Raw genomic sequence first — 24,053 nt, 5'->3', positions numbered from 1 at the left:
CGCTGGAGGGAAAGGCATGCTGGGCTGTGAAGAAAGCGAAATGAAGGGAGAGAGGTTGGACCTGGGGTAATGTGGAGAAAGAGGGAAAAAGATACTTGACAGGAGAACCATTGGGAAGAGAAAGGGAGAAATGGTGGACCTGGGGAGAGGGAGGGAGGCAGACAGATATGGGGAGAGATGGGATGGGGGGCAGTTGGGAAGAGAAAGGGAGAGAAGTTTGATCTGGAGATGAAAATTGATAGTTGAATTTAAAAAGGAGAAGGATGAAAAAGAGGACGAGAATTGAGTAGACAGAGGCAGAAAATAAAAAAGGAGAAAAGTTTAAAGAGAAAAATCAATATATTGCAATTTTGGCATGCATTTCTTAATGATCTTTTTTCCAAAAGCTCCCTGCTTCTCCAAAATTGTAATTTTTGCTTCAAATCTTATTGGGATGGAGTTCTTAGGCTCTCCTCGTGTGAATTCTTGCCAGGATTGCACAAATTAGGCGCTTCAGAAGCGTTTTTGCGCCACATGCCATGTGGCACAGCCAGGATGGGTGGCAGCGCAAAGCTTAGCCTCTCCACTGGTCAATCAGGTGACAAAACTGTAGGCTAGCCTGGTGGGGCAGCCTTCTTTATTTTGGGGTCTCGGCACGGCTTATAGATCCATGTGCACAGCTGTGGGTTGAATCTGGTCCTAAAGGCGCTAGGACATCTGCCTTTTCAGCCTTTTAATAGAACTTCTTTCAAGGTTCTTACCCTCAAATAAGTCTTTCTAGGAGCTATTTCTTTTCTTTCCAGGATTCTTGTTGAGTTTTTAGGTTGGTTTTGCAAGCATTCCTTTCTCGTGTGATCTGATGAGGAAACGCTAGGAGAAATTAGGTGTTACCGGTTGATATTCTTTTTATTCCCCTCCCCCAATCTAGTTCTGAGGTTTTTCCTACTATATCACCAGTGTATAGACTGATTTAAATTGCTGCTGTCTTGCTATTTTGTTTTTGAACTGTTACATCTTCCTTAGGTTGAACTTTGTCTCCTGTAGCCTTATGTTTTTCCCTGACTGGTTCTCTCCTCTTTTTTCTAAACATTAACAATGTAACTTTTCCCCTTTATCCTCTCGTATTTCTGTTACGTTTGTTTATGAGTCTGTTTTTATACCCTTTTTTACTTAAAATTATTTGTTTGTTTATTAATATGTTTATTATAACTCGTAATTCGCTTAGTAAATTATGGATAAGCGATTCATCAAATTAATAAATAAACTTGGTAAACTCGGTAAAACTTGGTTTACCCACAGTATGTTAACTTTAGTATTTATACAAGATCTCAAAAGAAAAGGAGAACAATTGATCCATTGTTTTGGCATTCAAAATATTGAATCCCCCCAGACTTGAAGATACCCTTATTGGGCAAAATATTCAGGACTTTTTTCTCTCTTCATCTGCTGCTGGGTGGGAATAACCCACAGTCTGGACTGGTGTGGTGGGACTAAAGGAAAAATGTAATCTTAGAATTCACTAAAAAGATTGAACTTTCTAACTGAGTTATATTCAATTTTTCTCTCTCAGGGGTGAGTCCTGCTTCTAGGCCTTCCCCTGGGACACCAACGACTCCAACGACTCTTTCTGGTAGTCTGAAGACTCCAGTTCAGGGAACAGCAGCTCCTGGGTCTCAGAATCCATTAGCCAATATTCTCTCGAAGGTCGATATCTCTCCAGAGAGTATTCTTTCAGCACTCTCCAAAACCCAGGCCTCTTCAGCACCAGGACTGCAAGGTACACTGTAGTTAAAACATCAGGAGTATTTTATTAAACATATTTCATATCGGAAGTATTCATTTTTTAGGCAGAGCTAAATTAATTCTAGAAGTCAGAATTCCTAAAATTTAAGATCTGTTTGAAAGATGCCTCTTTGATGGCATATTATCAAGTGCACAAAACATGATTCTGACCTTTACTACCCACTTGCTGGGGATGAATGGAATTTTCAGTACTGAAAGGAATGTGTGTCTTCATGTCCTGTAACTGGAAGAGACGATGATAACGTGAGGAGCTGCATATTCCTTAACCACATGTTCTTCCCCCTCTTGCTGTGGCTTCTCACCATCTCCCTATTGGTCTTTTCTATCCTTTTCCCTTGGACTGGCCTCTTCTCATCTACAGAGACTACAGCCACCCTTGCTTTCTGGCCAAATCCGTCCCCTGTCAACAGCAGGATCTCCACTGCTCCCATGCTGGCACCTCTGTTGAGCAGTTGTAGTATCACTGATAGAATTCTGATGTTGATAGGTTTGAGGCTACAGAAGCTACAGAGAATTTATTTGATTTTCTGTAGTTTAGTTTGGCTCTAAGCCAAAGGTGTCAAAGTCCCTCTTCAAGGGCCACAATCCAGTCGGGTTTTCAGGATTTCCTCAATGAATATGCAAGAGATCTATTCATTGTATGCTAGTAAGAACATAATTATTGCTGCTGTTGGGTCAGACCAGTGGACCATCGTGCCCAACAGTCCGCTCACGCAGCAGCCCTTTGTCAAAGACCAGCACCCTAACTGAGACTAGCCCTACCTGCGTACGTTCTGGTTCAGCACGAACTTGTCTAATTTTGTCTTGAATCCCTGGAGGGTGTTTTCCCCTATGACAGACTCCGGAACAGCGTTCCAGTTTTCTACCACTCTCTGGGTGAAGAAGAACTTCCTTATGTTCATATGGAATCTATCCCCTTTCAATATTAGAGAGTGCCCTCTCATTCTCCCTACCTTGGAGAGGGTGAACAACCTGTCTTTATCTACTAAGTCTATTCCCTTCAGTACCTTAAATGTTTCGATCATGTCCACTCTCAATCTCCTTTGTTTGAGGGAGAAAAGGCCCAGTTTCTCTAATCTTTCACTGTACGGCAACTTCTCCAGCCCCTTAACCATCTTAGTCCCTCTTCTCTGGACCCTTTCGAGTGGTAGTGTGTCCTTCATGTACGTCGACCAGTGCTGGATGCAGTACTCCAGGTGAGGGCACACCATGGCCTGGTACAGCGACATGATAACCTTCTCCGATCTGTTCATGATCCCGTTCTTTATCATTCCTAGCATTCTGTTTGCCCTTTTCACTGCCGCCCCACATTGCGTGGATGGCTTCATCAACTTGTCGATATAACTCCCAAGTCTCTTTCCTGGGAGGTCTCTCCAAGTACCGCCCCGGACATCCTGTATTCATGCATGAGATTTTTGTTACCGACATGCATCACTTTACACTTATCCATGTTGATGCCCATTCCTCATCAGCCCGTGTCCGTCAAGGTAATCAATGATACGGTCCTTTATCAGCGACTCTACCATCTTTCCCGGTACAGAGGTCAGACTCACCGGTCTGTAGTTTCCCAGATCTCCCCTCGAACCTTTCTTGAAGATCGGCATAATATTTGCCACCTTCCAGTCTTCTGGAATCTTTCCCGATTTGATCGACAGATTGGCTATTAGTGCAGATCTCAAGCAGATCTAATGCTATTAATAGATCTCATGCATATTCATTGGGGATATCCTGAAAACCCGACTGGATTGCGGCCCTCGAGGAGGGACTTTGACACCCTTGCTCTCTAAGCCTTAAATAAGCAGAAGTGTAGCAAACCTTTCTAAGTTGGACAGTATGCAAGAGGTGATCTTTGGCATATGCAAACATAAAGAAAACCCTAGGAGAATATAGAACTTTCTACATGCAAGTTACCTGCTTCCCCATTGCTCCAGAGACACTAGCTAGATCATGAGCCTGCCAGGACAGATGGGGAATTATTTGAATGGATTCATGTGGACTGTTTGGAACTTCCCTAGGAATATATTGGAAAATTGAATAAATAAGGATAGTCTGCAAAGGGCCAGAAAAAAATTGGGAATTAATAGTGAGGAAACAATAAAATATAGATTATAAGTCCCTTGCTGGGTCATTAAGGGAATGAATTAAAATTATAACTGAAACCCATTTGATTTTACAAACAAAAAGATCCCCTCCCTTTCTTTCCTGTGCTTTGTCCTGCACTTGTGGGTAGAGGTCTGTTTCCTGCCTTTGTTTACTTAGTTCTTATGTTTTATTTCTGCATAATAATATATTCAATTAGGTTTTAGAGGGGGGAAAATACCCTTGTTACTTTCTTTTCATAATAGTTACATAGAATCATACTATGTATCCATAATATTTAAAGAGGATTGTATAATAGAGAATATAGTATTTGCTTTTTTAAACTTAGGGTGGACTGTGGAAAAAATCCAGCCTGGCTAATGTTCTTTTGCCCTTGGCCTCCCGAGACACATTTTAATGCTGAGCCAGCGGGAACATGAAGGGGGCATCTTTTTGGGTTGGATTTTAGAACATATTATATAATGATTTTTATTTGGCTGTTAGTGAACTTTTAAAGGCTTTCTTTTCCCCTGTATGGATCTCTCTGTGTAGTAAGTAATGCTTTATGAAAATAGATATCAGAGCTGTTAGATAAATATTTTGTTTTAGTGAATGGACTGTAATGCTTAAGATTGGAATTTCTTTGTATCATATAGATCAAAGGTTTAGAGTATCTTATATGGAATGAAAATGCTTTAAGCAATTTTAGTATATAGGAAAGTGTAATTAGAACAATGACGAGATCTCTCTGCAGAAAGATTGGTTTAAACTTCTGAGACATCTCCTTGCAGTTTAAATAGGATCAGTTTAAACAGGATAGCAATCATTCCTGTTTACTCTGAGCTGGTTGCTATAAAATTGCAAGAAAGCAGACCAAAAGTGATAAGCTGCAGAGAGGAGGGTCATTGAAAGGCTGTTAGGGAAAGCTAACTGGCAAGGAATTGAGAAAGCAAGAATGATTGGTTGATAACAAGAGCAAAAACTGGCTGATAATATGCTAGCAGGTTATTCATGTCCTATAAGTAGCAACCCATGTGTTGTCATTATGGTAAGCTGGGAACTAAAATTGAAATTTTTTAATACAGATTTTCAGAAAAATTATAGGGTATGCAGTAGTTAATTGATAGAATGTATTGTCTCAATTTATATTTTAAGGAGCAAAAAAAAAAAATCTAATTTAAATATCTCTTGCAGGTTTGTCATCTTTGCTTCAGAACGTAGCTGGAAATACAGCTTTATCAAGTGGAATTGCTTCTCATAGCACTTCGACATCCCCAGTCAACACCACAGTTTGCAGTATGAAAGAAAGAAATGTCCCTTCCAATACTTCACCTTTTGTTGCCAAAAGTTTTGGTTTTTCTCCAAATTCATCTGTTTCTGAAGTTTCTTCTACTTCAGTAATCAAGACCTCCATGGCTCATAGTCCAGGGCTTTCCAGTTCTAGTTTCAAACAACCAGTTAATTCTGATGGCTTCACCAGTCCATCCCGTTCATCTACAGAAACCTCAATGAGCCAGTCATCAGAGGTTTCCAAGACCAAGACCGAATCAGAGTCTTGCTCACCAACTAGTCTAGAAATGAAAATTCATAATTTTTTAAAGGGAAACCCTGGTTTTAGTGGTTTAAATTTGAATATCCCAATTCTAAGCAGCTTGGGAGCCACTAGTACCCCATCTGAAAGTCACTCATCAGATTTCCATCGAGGTCCTACTAGCACCTCAGTGGACAATGTAGATGGAACACCTGTTCGTGATGAAAGGAGTGGAACACCTACTCAGGATGAGATGATGGATAAACCAACTTCAAGTAATGTGGACACCATGTCTTTAATATCTAAGCTAATAAGTCCTGGATCATCTACACCGAGTAGCACAGGATCACCGCCACAGAGCAGAAATGAAGATTTTTCTCAAGAACTGTCTAATTCTGTGCCTTCCTATAGACCTTTCAATCTCGGGGGAAATTCCTCACCATCAGCATATGGACAAGCCTCTGATAGTATGGAAAAATGCTCTTCATTAATGGAGTCTTCACAAGAGAAATTCTATCCAGATACATCTTTTAAAGAGGATGAAGACTATCGTGACTTTGACTATTCAGGACCCCCACCCTCTGCCATGGTAAATCTTGAGAAGAAACCTGCAAAATCTATTTTAAAATCAAGTAAGCACCTTGATCAAGTAGAATTCCAGTCGCTGATGTCTGGTTTTGGTCATCAATCTCAAGAGCTTGGTGTGCAGTCTACTTTTCCTTCGACATTAGGATCTGTACTTGATCAGAAGAGCTGTGGTCAGTTGCCATCACCACCTGATATGTATGGAAATTACAGTCTAAGGGGAAGTGATATAGATCCAGACAGGTCACCCTCACCTAGTAAGAGTGACACATTTTTCACACCTGACTCCAATCATAATAGTTTGTCAAAATCTCTAGTACATTCTGGTTTGTCCCAGAATCAATATGCAGACTCCCCTCATTCAGGCCCTAGTAGACCACTTTTCCCTACTCAGAATACCCCTTCTAGCACTTCTATTAGACCCCCGATTTCTAACCTGGAGGCATCTCTAAGCTCAGTTATTTCAGCAACTTCAACTATTGAGTTTAAGAACATGCTGAAAATTGCATCTCGCAAGCCTTCTGAAGACAGTCAGACTCCTAAAAGCACTGCTAATGAAGGAGCCCTGTCTAATGTGAGTCAGACTGGAATATCTGCTGACCAGCAGCAGCTTCAGGAAGAGCATTATCGCATAGAAACTAGAGTATCCTCATCTTCTTTAGACTTGCCTGATAGTACGGAAGAGAAAGGAGCCCCTATAGAAACCTTGGGTTACCATAATGCCAGAAATAGGAGGCTCTCGGGAGAACCCATTCAGACAGTAGAATCTATCCGAGTCCTTGGGAAAGGGAATAGAGGACATGGACAAGATGCAGGTAGGTTAGGTTGGTTTGAAATGAGTAACTCAGGAAATTCTTTTGATAAAGGCCCATCGAATACTCCTGAACTATCCACTGTGAGTGGAAACAGTGGAATGACTGGATTTAAAAACCAGCACCCACCACACTTTCAGGAAAATGTAAGTAATTTCAGAGCAAATAATTTCAGCACTGCTTTTGATCATCATATTCCTCCACCACCTCCACCACCACCTCCGCCACCACCACTTCCTCTTGCACCCCCCATTGCACCTCCCTTAGAGCTTGGACCTCCTTTCCAGAGAGAACAAGTTGGCCCGCCACCATCTGGACTGCCTGCTGCCCCACCAGTGGATCATGGAAGTCTCTTTACCAGGGATCACACTGTTCCTCCACATATACCATCAGTGGAGCATACAAATCCTTTTTCAAACGAGACATCAGCCCCACTGCCTTTGCCTCTTGGTGTGCCCCCCCTTCCACCAATTGAACATGGTGGTATTCCATTTCCTGCCCCTCCTCTCCCTCCTTTAGACCGTGGAGTAGTTCCATTTTCTGTTCCCCCTCCACCACCAGCCCCACCTGTAGAGCGTGGGGGTATTCCATTTTCTCCCCCTCCACTGTTAGATCATAGTGGTATTCCATTTGCAAAGGAGCATAACACCCTGCATCAAGGAGCAATGAATGAGCATTTTAATTTGCATCCAGGACCACCAGGCAACCTTGTGGGACCACCAGGCAACCTTATGACCCCACCTCAACAAGACCACGGATGTCCACCACTTGGTAGACTTCAGGAAAACCTAGCCCTGCCTGCACACATGCGAGATCAGCATGGACCATCCTTTAGTGGTCATCCTCCTTCACTTCTTGGCCCACCTCCTAGAGAAAATATGCATCAGAGTGGAATGATGAGAAACCCACGGCCAGATTTTAGGCCCAGGAACCATTTCCAAAATAGAGACCCATCTCGTGGCTTAAAAAGGCCTAGGCCCCCTTTTGGTAGGGGACCGCCATATTTTGCACCAAAACGCCCATTTTACCCTCCTCGGTATTGAGCCAGAGACCTGTTCTAATATGGGAGGTGGTATGAATGTTTCTCTCTAGAGCAGCGGATGCAGATGTGTTTCTTTTAATTCCTTTGGGCCCTGAGAACTTTTGGTTAATTTTTTTCCAAGCTACGCAAGTGACATAAAGCTAGGAAAATGTTCTATTGCCACTTGGGAGGAAAAAAATAATCTTTTAGCCAAACACGTCTTGATGTTTGGGATATTATTTTGACTGATAACATTTCTACATAAGTTCCTGCTTCCCCCCCTTTTGTTCATATGCCTAAGAAAAGGGGAGGGTAGGACTTTGCTTCTGCTGCTGAAAGCTGACCAGCAATCCGTGATTTCCACAGCCTGTGATGAGTAGTAACCCTTCCTGTGCCTTTTGCTTGGGATTTCAGTTAATCTCGGTCTCTTCCTCAATGATCTCTGCTCAGCGTGGTCTCTGCCTGTGAAGCATTTTGAAATATCTCGAACACCACACTGCTTTCCATTGTCCAGCTAGGTGAGTCATGGTGTCAGGAATAGGGAGGTCAACTTAACCTTATACCATTTTTTTCCTGGTATTGAAATTCATGTAATAAAAATGTTCAAATACTTATTTTTACACCACCAGTTTCTTCTAGCCATTCCCTCCCACTTGCCTCCTTGTGAATGAAGAAAAGCTGCTCAAATTATATGGTCTTCTCCAGCCTGCCACTGAGTGTCTCACAACTTCAGCCACTTTAAGATAGGTTCATGGAGTATGGTTTTGGTTGTGTGTTTTCTCCCCTGTCCTTTCCCTGCTTTCCCCTCTGAAAACTGCCCTTTGTTCAGGAATGTGTCTAAACAAATGAATATATGGGAGAGGGGCTTAGCAAGTCAGAGAAAATTCACCTGCACATATGACCAGTCCTACTCCTATAGAATGGGGGGGATGCATGCTTAATTTTGCAGTATGTTATGTGTTGTTTCTTGCTTCCAGGTTATTCTCTGCGGGTATTGACAACTTGGATGGGTTTGCCATTAATTCATATAACCTTTTACAGAAATGCAGCATAAAAAAATGAAAGTTAAATAGTGGGATACAACAGAATGGCAAATTCATACTTTAATAATGAACGTATGACAGAGAACCAGTATTTGAAATTAGAATTTTGTTTCCCTATGTAAAACATTCTGGAAACCCCGTATTTGTGTTGAGTGGTAGCAAAATATCCATATGGATTAAAATGCCAGTCTATATAACATTCTTTGTAAGTAGAAGTATCTGGCTCAGTTGTGTATATACAGAGTTATATATATATATATTTCCAACAGGTTACACAGAGGCAACTAATTAGTAGTCCAAGGTTTATGTAAATTGTGTTACAGCGCTAAGGCATAAAATTGAAAGAATTATTGTACAAAAAGTAATATTACTTCCTTTAAGTTGGTCCTTTTCACTTAAGTCATCATTTTTGTATATGCAGATTTCCTTTTCACGTTCTGTGCAAAACCTGGAGCACAAATTTCAAAATTTGTAACATATTTAAATAGCACGTAGAAAAATTGATGAATGAGCATGATAGCTCTGAAACCACTGAGATGCACTTGCTGCCTTTTTGTTCTGTCTTACAAATGAACTTTACCCTGTTGTGAGATAAGATAAAAGAGGCAGCTCCATACATTTTTGTGTGTGTGTGTGCTGTCATTGTTACTTTCGCAGTGAGATTGAGTTGATTAATCCAATATGTCTGTCTCACTGGAGTGAAGTTTGAGGAAATAAATAATATACTTCCCAAGAATATTAAAACCAAAAAAGACACCAAATTGAAAAAGTAAATGAGCCAATAGTATTTCTTCAAGCAGGAGTTGATACACTTTGCCCTAAATAACATAATCACTTGTATGTATGAAATTTCTCACTTTGGAGAATAAATGTTAATATACTATAAACCCATAGAACTCTTAAACATACTGTGGGTGACATTTTTATGCAGAGATAATACTGTCGTCACTAATGTTTCAGGTATCTTGTTAGTGGGGTGTGTTTGCTAACATTTACGTTTCCATTTTATGTAAATGATAACATTTTTGATTTTATTGGTGTTTGAACCAGCTCAGCCACTGAGAAATATACACATTCTTTGTAGTGAGCCAGTTTGATGTGACATGTCCTTATTTTAAGTTGCATGCCATAGTAAAGGGGAAAAAAAGCAGACGTTTCCTAGTAACAGAATCTAGGAAGTTTAAGTGTGAACATTTTTGGTTCATTTTACAATTCAATTTATAATGTCTTCTAGAGTGGATGGGGAAATTTCTTTCTTGATCTAGTCATTTCAAAACAGTTTCTGGAAGTGCAAGTTTATTGTACATTTCTCACTATTGGAAGTTAAAAGAAAAAAAAAGAAGTCATCACCTAAAGCACATTCTGATTTAAGGTCTTTAACCCCAATTTTAACTCCATATCTCACCTTGGTGGAGTTAAAAATGTACCTTTTTCTTTTTTTTTAGTAAAGCTTTAGCTGGTGGCAAATGGAGAATGCACAGATATGCTTGCTACTAAAATGCAGTATAATGTGTGTCCTTAGCTTTTCATAAACTGAGCAGTCAAATGAAAACTCCTCTGCAAAAGTGTGTTCGGAGCCTTTGCAGGCGTTTTCAGTGTAATATAGGAGCTTTTTTGCAAGTGTACTAACTAGGACTCTATCTTTCTTAAGCAGAACAGCATCAGTTAGGGTATAAACTTAGTGGGATAATGTGAATATGCTATTTTTTTTTAACCTACAGGAGGGGATTAACCTGCATTCTGAAAGTTGGTCTTTCACAGTAAAGTGCAGTGTTAAGGGCTGTATATATTGACTGCTTTTTCCCCTCCGGTGCTTGTTAAGATGCATTAGTTACATTGGATTCAATGTTCTCAAGTGTTAAGTATGGAAGAGGATGCCTGCAGTTGAGGCAGAAATATGAAAAGCAACATGTTAATACAATGAATAAAACAAACCAGTCTAACTTCTTTGAAATTCTTTTCTTTAGCTTACACCTGGAGTATATAGGTTGATAGAATGTAAAAGATTAAACTAACTCTGGTCCGCTCAATTTCAGTCCAAGAAAAGAACTTGCTGCAAGGCCTTCTTTTTAAAACATTTTTATTTTCTCTTCATTCGGAAAGTTTTTTTTGTTACGGAAAACATTACATCACTTTCTAGCCATGTTTCAAGAAGAATCAAGAAAGAAGCTTTGATCTGGATATGTTAAATAAAATTTGTACTCTTTGCTTCTAGAAGAATATGGAAGTTACAAGTTAGAGCAAAAATCTAAGCTTTCCATGAAAACAATTTTTGTTCTTGGAGGGAGAGGGATTTATTTTGTGTTAAAATTTAATAAAAATGCTCTCTGTTTTGTGTGGTGTCCTTTCAAAGGAGCAAACCATTTTCTGTCAATGCAACCACATCACAGACAAGCACATTAATCTGTGATGCTTTAGACTCTATGACATAAGGGGTTAGTTTAACAAAGTGATTCCTTTGGCTATGTTTTTGATGATTGTAGATACTATGTAATTTGGCTTTACTTACAGTAGTAGCATGCAAATGTGATTTTCCTTCTGCAAAAGGTATTTGGATTCATGATTACCTGAAAACCCTCAGTTCTGAAATTGTATATTTATGTTAAAATGTTCTGTATAATAGTTACAGAAAAATTATGAGCTGATTAAATTCATGTAGTTTTGGTTACAGCCACATAATCAGATTAATGAATGATTGGGATACAGATGTTCACACCAGATGGGACAGAATGAATCCTTAGGGGGCTTACTCCAATATGTGTATGAAGATGTGGACTTGTTTGTCTTAAGCAGACCTTATGAAGAACAATATCTTTATTCAGTACACTCCCAAGAAATAATGCCCAGCACAGCCATATTTTGCCAAACTTGGCTGTGTCGGATGCAAAGCAAGCAGCTGGTTAGAAAACACACAACTTCCACCAGTGCTGAAAAAAAATGATCCTGGGTCTGTTACAACTTTACTGGGAGTGTACTGAATAAAGATATTCTTCATACAGTCTGCTTCCTACCTAGTAGACCAGCTGCCTTATTGTTTCTTTAGGAAATCCAAAATACATCTTCACAGAGGCAGTGGACTAAAATGGGGCATGCCTGGTGCATCCCTTTTGCAATTATATTCATGGTCATCCCTAAGGATGATTGATACACCGATACACCATTCTGTTCTCATTGCTTCTTGACCATTAGGTCAGAACTCAGTCTAGTACTTAAGATTGAAAAGAATTTTAAAACTCTTTTGCTCTCTAATCGTGAACAAATGTGTGCCAGTATATTCAAGTGGATAACCTTGTTTTCTCTTATTTTGGGAATGGTGGAAAGGTAGCGGAAGGTTCTGCAATCAGAGTACTGTATATTTATGAATTGAAATAGGCTGGTTAATCCTGGATTCCAGCTGTAGCCTATCTTATTTATCTACAAGTGGAAGCTCAAACTCAAAGTGGGGTCAAATTGGCAGGTTTATCCATTAGTTGAGTATCCTCTCCAAATCCTTTCCCACCGGCACCACAATGGACTCATGTGTAGATGGCAGATCACAAGGCAACAGCAGACTACTGCAGTATCGTGCATGATCACACAAAGGGATGAGAAATAGTCAGCTGGCGGCAGTGCACTGTCTGCCCAACACTGATACTTGCCCAGATATTCAGTGCTGGGCTGTTTCTGGCAACTGACATTGAATATCTGGGGGGTTTTAACCTTGGAAACTTATGCCCATATTCAGCGCTAACCAGTTATGTGCTTAGCAGCTAAAGAGAGGCTGCTATTTATACGGCCTGTTGTAGCCACTAAACTTAGCTGGTAGGTGCTGAATATTGACACATAGTCGCTGATCATCATGAGTATTCAGTGGAAGGTTGCTGTCTCCCAGTGAACATCCACAGTTAGGCACCAATATGCTATTTAAGTGGCCAGGAGCCATTCCTGGCTGGCTATATCGTTCTGAATATTGGAGGAAATGTACTTAATACCTCTCTACTCCTTGTTGGGTTTCTAGTCTAGTTGTCAGCTAGTAAAACCTGTTTTGGAGCAAATTTCTGAATCCCAAGTTTTGATAGCTACAGAATGGCCAACATTGCTGGAAGTTGAAGGGTGGTGAAAAAAAAATACATGATGGTAAAATGTTGGAATGAGTTATTTGTGTGCACAGCTTGCCTTACAGTTCAATATCATAACTTTAGACCTCGTATCCTGAGGTTTTCATAGTCTTATCTTCCTTGCTTTTGGCTTGTGATATAGTTTTAAGACATTCACATAATGAAACACGATCCCATGCCTCCATTAAGGTTTCCTGGTCCTTTGTATTCAGATTGCCTTCTCAATGATATATTAGTGTAATCCTGCTGCAACTTTTGGGAAAAAATAACTTATTTAGTGTTATCTTGGATGGATCATAAAATGTTTACCTTTTCTGTGATTATAGATAACTTGTTACAATTAAAAGAGGTAAAACGGGGTTCTTTACACTTAACATAAAAAAAATAGACACCCCCCCCCCCATGTCCATTACTCCTATTTGCTCAGCTTTCCCTCTTGATTTTGGTGATATGTCTTTAGAACAACAGACTCATATATGGAGTTCTGTAATACTCAATGAATTAAATCATATTGCTCCCTTAGAAATCAAAAATTCTAGTCCATAGACACAATAGTTGATATAATGAAGAATTAAGAGGATATAAAAGACAATTACAGTATGATGAACGACAATGGCGAAAACATAAGACAGAGGCTTTGAGAGAAAAATTAAAATAGGAAAGAATATTCTACAATAAGAAGTTAAAGGAAATTAAAAAAAAAAATTTCAATGAACAAATTCGATCTAGTGAGCATGATACTAAAAAACTATATTCCATTTTTTATTCGTTGACGAATAATGAAAATTTTAACCTAGATATTTTGGGAGAATTTTTTGAAAAGAAAATTCTAGATTTGAGACAATTGTTGATTTCACCACTCTTAAATAGTCAATTTAAGAGTAGATGAGACCTGTAATACACTGGGTTTTAGATTTGGGTCATTTAATAGTTGTTCATTAACAGCTATTTCTAAACTCACTTTGAAAATCAAAAAGATACGCATATCTCATGACTCAATACCACTCTTGTGGGTGAAAATGGACAGACGTGGGCTCTTACCACTCATACTGATTATGATCAATCAAAGTTTGAACACAGGGATTTACCCAGATTGTTGGCAACATTCCATTATAACCCCAGTGATTAAATCAACAAAAAATTAGATCCAACAAATCCAAAAACATTTTGCCCAATTTCAAACTTATGCCTTCCTGGTAAAATAATCGAGCAATTTGTTTTGAATCAACTTGTTGAATTTATAGAAAAAACAAATGTGCTTCATCCAAGACAGGCAGGATTTCGTGCAGGACATAGTACTGAAACTTTGGTCTGCTGTTTTCTTCGTGAAACATTGGAAATGTTGGATAATGAGTATTATCATTTTGCTATCTCACTGGATTTGGCTGCTGCCTTTGATCTTGTGGACCATGGTTTAATGGTAAAAAAGTTGGAATCTACTGTTTTGAATTGGTTTGAATCTTTTCTGCATAATAGGACATATTCAGTAAAAGGAAAGACATCTACTTCTAAAAAATATCATTTATCTTGTGGAGTTCCCCAAGGGTCTGCACTATCTCCTATATTATTTAACATCTTCCTAGCTCCACTTATTTCTTTGATTCAGGAGATAGGCTTTAGAGTGTATTGTTATGCTGATGACATTCTATTAGTTGCTAAAATTGATCCAATTCACTTAGATTTGAATACTTTGAAAGAAGGACTTACAGTAATTGCCCAATGGTTAGCTGACCATAGATTAGTCCTGAGTATTGAAAAATGTGTATCCTGTTTGATTACAGGACATTACTTACATCTGAATTTGGAAGTTGAAATTTTCGGAATCAAATTCCCATTGGTAAAACGTTTTAGATATCTGGGAATTTGGGTTGATTATCAGCTGACCTTTGAAAAATGTCAGATATAAAAAAAGGATTTTATACATTAAGAGCCTTGAGAATTATAAGAAGACTATTTCAGAAGAAATATCTGCGTACCTTTCTTCATGCTTTAATAATCTCAGAATTGGATTATTGCAACATTGTGTACTCGGGGACCTCAAATAGGAATCTGAAAAGATTATAAACTTTGCAGAATATTGCAATAAAAGTTCTAGGCTTTAAGAGAAAAATTTGATAGGGTAACACCTCTTAATTTGCAATATCATTGGCTACCCGTTCGTTATAGAATTCAATTTAAAGCTCTATTCCTTGTGCATAGAGTTTTCTATTCTCTACAGCCTGCTTATTTACATTTGTATTTTATTTCTTACTTGTCACTAAGAACTTTGAGATCTATTTAAGATAATAGAATGGTAATACCCTTTGTTTATAGAGCTAGGTGGGAGTGTACTCGAAATAAAGCTTTGCAGTTCCAAATTTATGGAACCATATGCCATGAGAGTTGAGATTAGAGGCGATTTAAAATCTTTCAAAATTATGTTAAAAACAGTTCTTTTAAAAGAAGCAGTCAGGCAATATTTAAATCAGTCCCATATTACTCACATATTCTAAATATTCTAGATCTTCAATCAGCAGTCTGGTGAAATTTGAAAGCTCAATGGTATTTTTATGATTTTATTTAGGAGTGAATGCTTGGTTGTTTGTATGGTTAGATTTATCCTGCTCAATAATGGAGTTTCTTAGTATGTTTGCTGTTTCTATGGGTCAGGTCTGTCCTATCTAATAATGGAGGTTTTTTTTTTAACTTTTATTGTATTCTGTAAACCGCTTGGACCAGTAAAATGAACGAGTGGTATAACAAGACTAATAAACCATAACCATAAACCATCTGTAGGGAAAGCCAATCAATGTCCATATACTTGATCCAAGTATATGCTCCAACAGACGCAGAAGATGAGGATGTAGAATTGTTCTATGAACTTCAAAATGTAATAGATCAAATGCTGAAACAAGATCTACTGATCATTAAGGAGGACTTCAATGCAAAAGTAAGAAGTACATATGAAGATGCAGTTGTTGGAAAGCATGGCATAGGTGAAAGAAATGAAGCTAGTGATAACAGTACAGTTTTACAAAACCAACTGTCAATCATGAATACGCATTTCCAACACCACAAACGTCACCAGTACAGACAGACGGACCTTTCCAAATGGCATGTATTAAAATTATATTGACTACATCTGTGTAGGATAGAGATGGAAATCTGCAGTTTTGACTGCAAGGTCTAAACCAGGAGCTGATTGTGGAAGCGACCATGAGCTTTTGACATGCAAGATCAAGGTAAAGCTTCACAAGAAGATCATTAGAGACCTACTAAAATACGGCATTGAAAACATTCCATTAGATTATTGGATAAAACTTAACAGCAGGTTTACCTTGCTTGTTACAGGAGATAGAGAACCTGAAGAGTTATGGAATGACATCAAAACTGTAGTGATGAAACTAAAACACTCCAGAAGAAAAAGAGCCAAGAAATCACCTTGGATCTCAGAAGAAACCAGAAAAGAAAGAAGACAAGCAAAACTCTCCGGTGATAGAGAAAAGTATTACAAATGAACTGAGTGTTTCAACATCAAGTTCGGCAAGACAAAGAACTGTATCTCAAAGATATGTGGCAGAAGAGATTGTGGCAGAAAGTCCAACCATGACTGGGGCTACTTAAAGAAGCCAATGGAATGATATTGAATGATCCAGAAAGCATTGAAAAGAGATGGAAAGAATATACAGAAAATTTATACAAACAAGGCAATGAGGATAACATTGGGGAAATTGACCTGGAAAAAGAACCACATATTTTAAAAGTCATAGCAGCAATTAAAGCTTTATTGAAAAATAAGTCACCTGGTATTGACGGTATTCCAATTGAATTAATAAACTCAGAAGGTGCTATCATGGCCCTCACTCAACTGTCAACAGAAACCAATTCCATTGACACATTCCAAGTGTTCATGTCTAGAGATCTGCTCTCCTTCCATGCCGTTGGTGTCACCTCAGAGTCTTGCCTCATCATTGAGATCACCAACGTAGCGAGTTAGGCTACTCGGGTGGCAGTTTGATGATCCCATAAAGCACTTGATATTCAACGCCAGTTCTTTATTTATTTTCTGAGTATTCAAACTACTGTGTGTATATATGAAATATGAAGACTAGCACTGAGCCATAACTGCACGAGTAACCTTGAGACATGTCTCAACATGCTACTTTCATGCAGATAAATTATTGAATGCCTCTCGTATCAAATGTATATTAACAAACTGGAGAAACTAATCTTTTGCCTCGGAATTGAAGCCAGAAAAATTTGGAGTTGGGTAGTTCTGCGAGGTATATTTATAATGGCATCCTATTTTCTAGGAGAACAGAATCTGCTAGCAGACCAACTTGGCTATCTAGACTCTCATGGATGGTCATTGATTGGCAAGTAGTAAGCAAGTTGTGAGCATACCATACCTACATTTATTTGCAACAGAGAAAAATAGCAGATCTTTATTTTCTACAGAAGTTTATTACAAAAGGAAAGCATCATACTGAAGATAGTATGAGATATGTCTCTAGGACTATCACCATGGAGGTTGTCGAGATATTCTGCTTGAACATCAAAAGGAAGTCCAAGAGAAGAACATATAGTCCAGATATCTCCCCACCAGGAAATCCTACACTATCGAGTGGAAGAGATTTTTCTATATAGTGTGTTAAAGCAGACCAGAGTTGTTTCAAATGTGCAGCATTTTCTAAGTTACTTAATCCGTCTGATTCTGGTCCCAAGATTAATTCAGTTTAAGTGCAGTTGCCACACACCATAATTAGGTATGTGGGTTGCTGGTGTCCACTTAGATCCTAGAAATGCAATTTATTTAAAAAATATGAATAGAGGAGTTTCAATCAACAAAACACCAGAACCTTAGATGTCTTAACTCTGGATATAACTTTTTGAATTAATATAATCCTCTGATTTGAAATTTTTGGTGTGTGAAACAGTTTGTTTTCTATCACATCAGCAAGAACAGTGAGTGAATAGCAGCTCTTGGTGTATTATTGTGGTGAATTTGAGTATATGATTTTGATAGCACATAGTAATTTGGATGACTGGCTAGTAAGGTGGTTAAGGTTATAATTGCTAATCTGTGTATAGATTATCTTTCTGTTATCCCCATATATCCTTGAAATGCAAAAATAATTTCATTGTTTTGAGTTGAGCCACTAAGTACTTGGTTTCCATTTTCTTCACAGTAAGGCAGCCACTTCTCTTAATTTCAGTACTGTGTTTGTATCTTCTGGGAAGGCATTCCAGGCATCCCTTTTGAAAAAGCCGCAGTAAATGCACTGAAGCCCATAGGAATTGAATGGGTTTTGGTGCGTTACTGTGGTAGTATTGCTACAGTGGCTTTTTAAAAAGGGCCCTTAGTCTTAGGTCAGATCCTTCTCTAAACAGCATTGTCTGGATAAAAACTTGAGAGAGGATGTGTGAAAGAATTTATAAGTTTAAACTTTCTTAGCTGTCTCACACAAAATACTATGAAGGGATGTTATGCATCAAGGATTCTCATGCTAAAAACACTAAGCAGACTTCAGTTTGTGAATCACTACCAATGTAGCTGACACTATCCTGCTTCTCATTCAGTGAAGAATGAGAAGTTTAAGGAAGATTCTTCATAGGCAACAAAATAATTTAGCCATATACATTAATATGGCCTACCTTTCCATCTGGTCAAAGTAAGGGGAAGGTGTGCTCATAGGTTTTTTTGAGATCGGTCTAATTTAGTCTTGGGCCTATTGAATTACATCATCCATTTGGGTGGTTGAATTATCTTGTTTACAGCAAACTCCTGCAAGCAATTTTGCTTTTTGTTTGTTTCTTTGTGCTTCTGTGTCAATTTGAATGCATGATGGAATCCAGCACCATAAGTGTTTGCAATTATTGTGAAAAATCAGTGGCTAGAAGCAGTGTCAGCCCTTGGGTGGAGGCAGTGCACCTTGGCTCCTTGACAAACCTTACAGCTATGTGTCCAGACTTGGAGTACTTAAGTGTTGACCATTCTGTAATGACTGGAACTTGTAATGTCCTGCCTCTCAACCCCCAATTCTCACAACTAATGTAAAAACAGCCTCTGAAGTATCCCCAGTCTTAGATGGTCTAGAGCAGTGGTTCCCAACCCTGTCCTGGAGGACCACCAGCCAGTTGGGTTTTCAGGATAACTCTTATGAATATTCATGAGAGAGATTTGCATATAATGGAGATGACTGGCATGCAAATCTGCCCCATGCATATTCATTAGGACTATCCTGAAAATCTGACTGGCTGGTGGCCCTCCAGGATAGGATTGGGAACCACTGCTCTAGAGGAGAAATGACCTGATGTGGGAATTTATCCTAGCTTCATTGTACTTCATGGTGAACAGCAGTGGAGGTCCAATCCTTTTTTTATGCTACTTTTTTTAAAATTCAAAATAATTATTTTCCACCCATTTGCTCTGTGTTCCATTCTCCAACTGGCAGCAGGCTCTTGGGCAAAACACTTTTTTAGAATAGCCTAACTCTGTTTTGATAGTCCTGTATGAAGCAGGATTTGAGGTGTTTGTAGAGAGCCAATAGTAATTCGAATATAGTGTGTATTTTTAAATGGCCCTTTTATTTTCATCTATAACCTGATTCACTTTCTTTAGTGTATGTTTCTTCTGTAAGATCTACTTGTAAAATATGCCATATTGGTTCATGGCAATGGCCCATCAGGTCATGCCCCTGTTTGTAACTCGGAAGTATACAGTAGATTTCATTGTAGATCCATTCCTTGTAATGGATTTTCCAAGTTTATAGTACTTAGCTAATTGTTAAAATGTTTTTCTTCTAGGAGCTTGTCCAAATCTCTTTTAAATCCAGCCAATTGAAATTTCTTGGCCACATTCTCCAGCAACAAATTTCACAACTTTGTCTATTAATTAGAAACAAAAATATATTTTCTATTTTGTCTTAAATTTGTTGCCTGATGATTTCAAGAAGTGTATCTAGTACTACCAGACATAACACAGTGCTGTACATCAAAACACAACAGAGACAGTCCCTGCTCAAAAGAGCTTACAATCTAGTCAAGACAGACAAAAAGGTGTTTTGATACACTGCTCAGGTTTGGAATTTAAGAGGAAATAAGTCAGATATTGATGCTTTAGAAGGTGGGCTGGAGTTTGGAATTGAAAGCATTGCATCTTTAAAGAACTGGGCTTTGAATCTGGATTTGAATACTGCCAGAGACAGCCTGATGTATTGAGTCAGTCAGTTCCAGGCATATGGTTCAGCAAGGTAGAAGGGATGGAGTCTGGAGTTGGCTGTAGAAGAGAAGGGTACAGATAAGAGAGCGATATCTGATGAGTAGAGTGCCCGGGGGAGGAGTGTGGGAAGAAATGAAAAAGAGATACTAAGCTGCACAGTGAATACACTTGTATGTCAATAAGAGGAGTTTGAACTGTATGTACAAATGGATAGGGAACCAATGAAGTGATGAGAGGGGAAATGTGGGCATAGCAACATTGATGGAATATGAGGTGTGCAGCAGAGTTCTGAACAGATTGAAGGGAAAAGAGATGGCAGAGCAGAAGGGCAGTGAGAAGTAGGTTGCACTACTCTAGGCAAGAGGTGATGAGGGTTTTGACTGCTCAGAAAGGAAGAATCCTGATTTTAGTAATGTATAGGGTGGTTTTGGCAGTCTGTTGGATTTGTGAAGAGAATGAGAAAGACGGGCAAAGGTTACCCCAAGATTGCGAGCTGACAAGATAGGGAGGATGAGAGTGTTCACAGTTATAGAGACGGGGGAAGAAGAAAGAAGTTTAGGTGGAAAGATAAGGAGCTCAGTCTTGAACATGTTTAATTTTAGATGGCAGCGAGCCATCCAGGTAACGATGACAGACAAGCAGGTTGAAACCTAGGACTGAATGTCGAGATTTCAGATGTAGATCTGCAAGTCATTGGCATAGAGGTTATACTGAAAGCCATGGGAGTAGATTAGAGTATCAAGGGAAGAAGAAGTGGAAAAAAAAAGTGGTCCCAGAACAGAGCACTGAGGCAGACCAACCGATAGTGGGATGGCGTTGGAGAAGGATCCACCACAGCATACACTAAAGGTGAGATGGAAATGATAGGAAGAAAACCATGTGATAACAGATCCCTGAGATCCAAGTGAAGGCAGCATATTGATGACTAAGGAGTGATTTACTGTATCAAAAGCTGCGGAAAGATCAATAAGGATGAGATGAAGTAGAGGTTTTTGGCCAGGAACAGGTAATTGGAGACTATCATAAGGGAAGTTTCTATAAAATGAAGAGGGCAAAAGCCAGATTGATGGGAGTCAAGGATAGCTTGAGAAGAAATAAAGTCAAAACAATGGAGGTGAAGATGTTTAAGTAGCTTGGATAAGAAGAGGAGGAGGGAGACAGGATAGGGTCCAGTGAGTATCCTAGTTCCTTATTTGAAAAGGAAAAGCTCTCTAACCCTGTTCTACTTCAGTTATGATTTTATAAGTCTTTCAAATTCTCTTGGTTATCTTTTCACAAGAATGACCTGCTCTTTCCGTTATAAGTTTTACCTTTTTTTTTTCTATACTTTTTGTAGTTATGGGGGTATCCTATCTGAAAAGCAATAACCATGATTGTTCCTTGTGCACAGAAATTTAGCTGCATTATGGATTAATAAACTCAGAACATATTCTGTTTTGTCTTAACAAACAGGATGCATGCAGCCAAGAAATGGTGATGTTAGTCAGAGCTGGGATCTGCTGCCCAGGGTTTCCTAGGATTCTTTGTCCATCTGTTTATGTATGGATGTGTTGCCTTGATTCTTAATTTCAAAGGGGGGAGAGACTAGAAACAAATACTGTTTCCCCTACATATATTCACAATCGGTGGGGGGGGGGGGTCACAAACCCAAGAGTTCATCCCATCTCTATTGTGTACACGTGTCGCTGAGGGCAAGGGAAAACAGAAGGATTCTCTCCCCCCTAAAAAAATTAAATTTCTTGAGTTAGTCCAAGAAACAGGTTGAGACTGTAGAGTTGACATAAAATTGCTGAAGACCTATACTCTTACTTTTCAGTTAGGTTCTTCAACTTACAGGCTTGGCTAGAGATAAAGCTATAATATTTGTTAGCACAAAAACTGTTATGCCTAAATATATAATCTATGAGGAAAACATCCATTGCTTCACTTCTCTGAGCCATGGTGCTAACACTGTTTTAAAGGCCTCTTGTACAGCTGACTTGCCTTGTTATGTTCCTCCAGCATGGCGCTATTGCAGATACTGGTGCTTAACTCTGGTACCTATTTGGGATTTATCAGCATAAACCTTAATGACATCAACAAAAATAATCACTGTTGCAAAGTGAAGTGCTGACAACAGATATCATAATGACTGATAAGGACAATGCCTCCGAGAGGCACCAGAGCACCCATAACAAAAATCACAAGGTAGATAGGAACACAACACTAATGAACAATGTATGTGAAAAAAAATCACACTTTAAAGAAGATTATTCAATTTAATGTATGGGAGAGAAATCTGCTTACCAAATAGCCATGGCTTGACTCTCTTCAAGTTTTTTGGATCAAGCAAAAATTTAATCATCAACCTGCATGTGGTATGAATACTTCATGTTAAATGCCCTTAGTCCCATGATTTCTGCACCATTGGTTAAATCAGATGACTTGGCAAATAATACATCTTGCTTCTCAATGATGATGAAGAATTTCCTCTTGCAGGGCTCAGCAAATAATACATCTTGCTTCTCAGTGATGGTGAAGAATGTCCCCTTACAGGGCTATGAGGGTTACATGAAAAATAATGGCTTCACTGCTACATGTGTTCACTTGTTCTTTGAAATCTCTTCTACCTCAGTTGACCAGCAGTGTCTATGTGAATTGGCTATTTGGTATGAGACATGCAGTGAACACTCAATGTGATTTAAACTATGTGCTGGGATCAAATTTCTTGACTGTTGAAGGAGTCCCTCCAATTGAAATTTAGCACCATATGCAGGTTGTGTTGTAAAATGGAAATATGCATTGAGCACTCATTGATGTGATCTAAGCAATGTGCCGGGATAGAATTTCTGACTATTGAAGGTGTCCAGTTGAAATTTTCCAACCCATGCAGGTTACACTGGGTCAAGAAATGTAAAGAATGTGGACTGGGAAGGGCTGATTTATGTTATCAAAAATGAAGTGCATGACTCAGGACAGTAACGAAAGAATCTTACATTTCTCTCCATGAAACTAATAGATAACTAATGATTTGGGATTAGAATATATGGTCTGCAGCTTGTGCACCCTGAAGGTGGAAAAGACTTCGATATAGTTCTGATCTACAGACCACCTGGCAAGTGGAAGATAAAATATTTAACCTGATCTCACACTTCACCATGGTCTTCTCTTGAGCTGGTAATTCTTGGAGACCTGAACCTGCACCTAGAGGAGGACAATGACCCCAAAGTCTGCATTCAAGAATATACTGACTCAATGAAATGTTGATAACATCCCTATAGACAACGGTGGGCAAAGTTTTGATTTCATCTCTAGATGAACTCACTTAATAGATCATGTTAGTTGGGAGCCAGTTATCTGGTTTAATCATCTAAACTTCTAAGGTACCTAAAGTGAAAGTAATAGCAACCAAAGAAAATGTATAAAGAGAGATGTGGAGTAAGATAGCTGCAGCGAAGTTCTGGAATGAAGTGGACCAGCTGGAACCTGTGAATGATGTAGATAAGACCATAACCTCCTGGCAGTACCTCACATCAGTCCTAGACAAGATAGCCCCAACTAAACTTGTAAAAGTGAAACAGAAAAATAGTCCCAGGTTCACAGACTGACTATCAGCCTTATGGACAAAAGTAAGAAGAAGAGAGAGGGCCTGGAGAAAAAAAAATAAAAAAGAGGATCATGTCAATTGGAGAAGAGAAGTAAAATACAAACTGGCAGCTAAGTTAAAAGAATTCATTATGATACCTTGATTAATCAGTTAAGGAACTTATCCAAATGTCTTTTCAGGATCTTTAATATGCTAATATCCACTAGGGATATTACCACAGATGACTTCTCACAACATCCTGATGAAGACAGCCTAGCCAACCATTTCCAGGGCAAGATCAGGACCATAAGAAACAATATGATATGCTATGGTACTT

General features: G+C 38.8%; 1 protein-coding gene across 6 annotated transcripts in view; it reads left to right on the top strand.

Moving 5' to 3' along the window:
* RPRD2 (regulation of nuclear pre-mRNA domain containing 2) overlaps positions 1 to 24,053 on the top strand; it is a 95,932-nt gene that overhangs the window by 44,955 nt on the left and 26,924 nt on the right. For 2 of the 6 annotated variants that reach the window (XM_033924059.1, XM_033924058.1), the window contains 2 exons: positions 1,550 to 1,756; positions 5,056 to 11,523. In XM_033924059.1, the coding sequence (XP_033779950.1) occupies positions 1,550 to 1,756; positions 5,056 to 7,832 (2,984 nt within the window). In that variant the 3' untranslated portion in view covers positions 7,833 to 11,523. Of the gene's footprint in view, positions 1 to 1,549; positions 1,757 to 5,055; positions 11,524 to 24,053 lie in introns of those variants that run through there. The other 4 variants (XR_004537240.1, XR_004537239.1, XR_004537237.1 and 1 more) reach the window with 4 other exon arrangements.

This window comes from Geotrypetes seraphini, chromosome 16 (genome assembly GCF_902459505.1).
Source record: "Geotrypetes seraphini chromosome 16, aGeoSer1.1, whole genome shotgun sequence".
Taxonomy (NCBI): Eukaryota; Metazoa; Chordata; class Amphibia; order Gymnophiona; family Dermophiidae; genus Geotrypetes; species Geotrypetes seraphini.
Note: the sequence above shows the minus strand (reverse complement) of the source record. Positions and strands in the feature narration are given on the sequence as shown.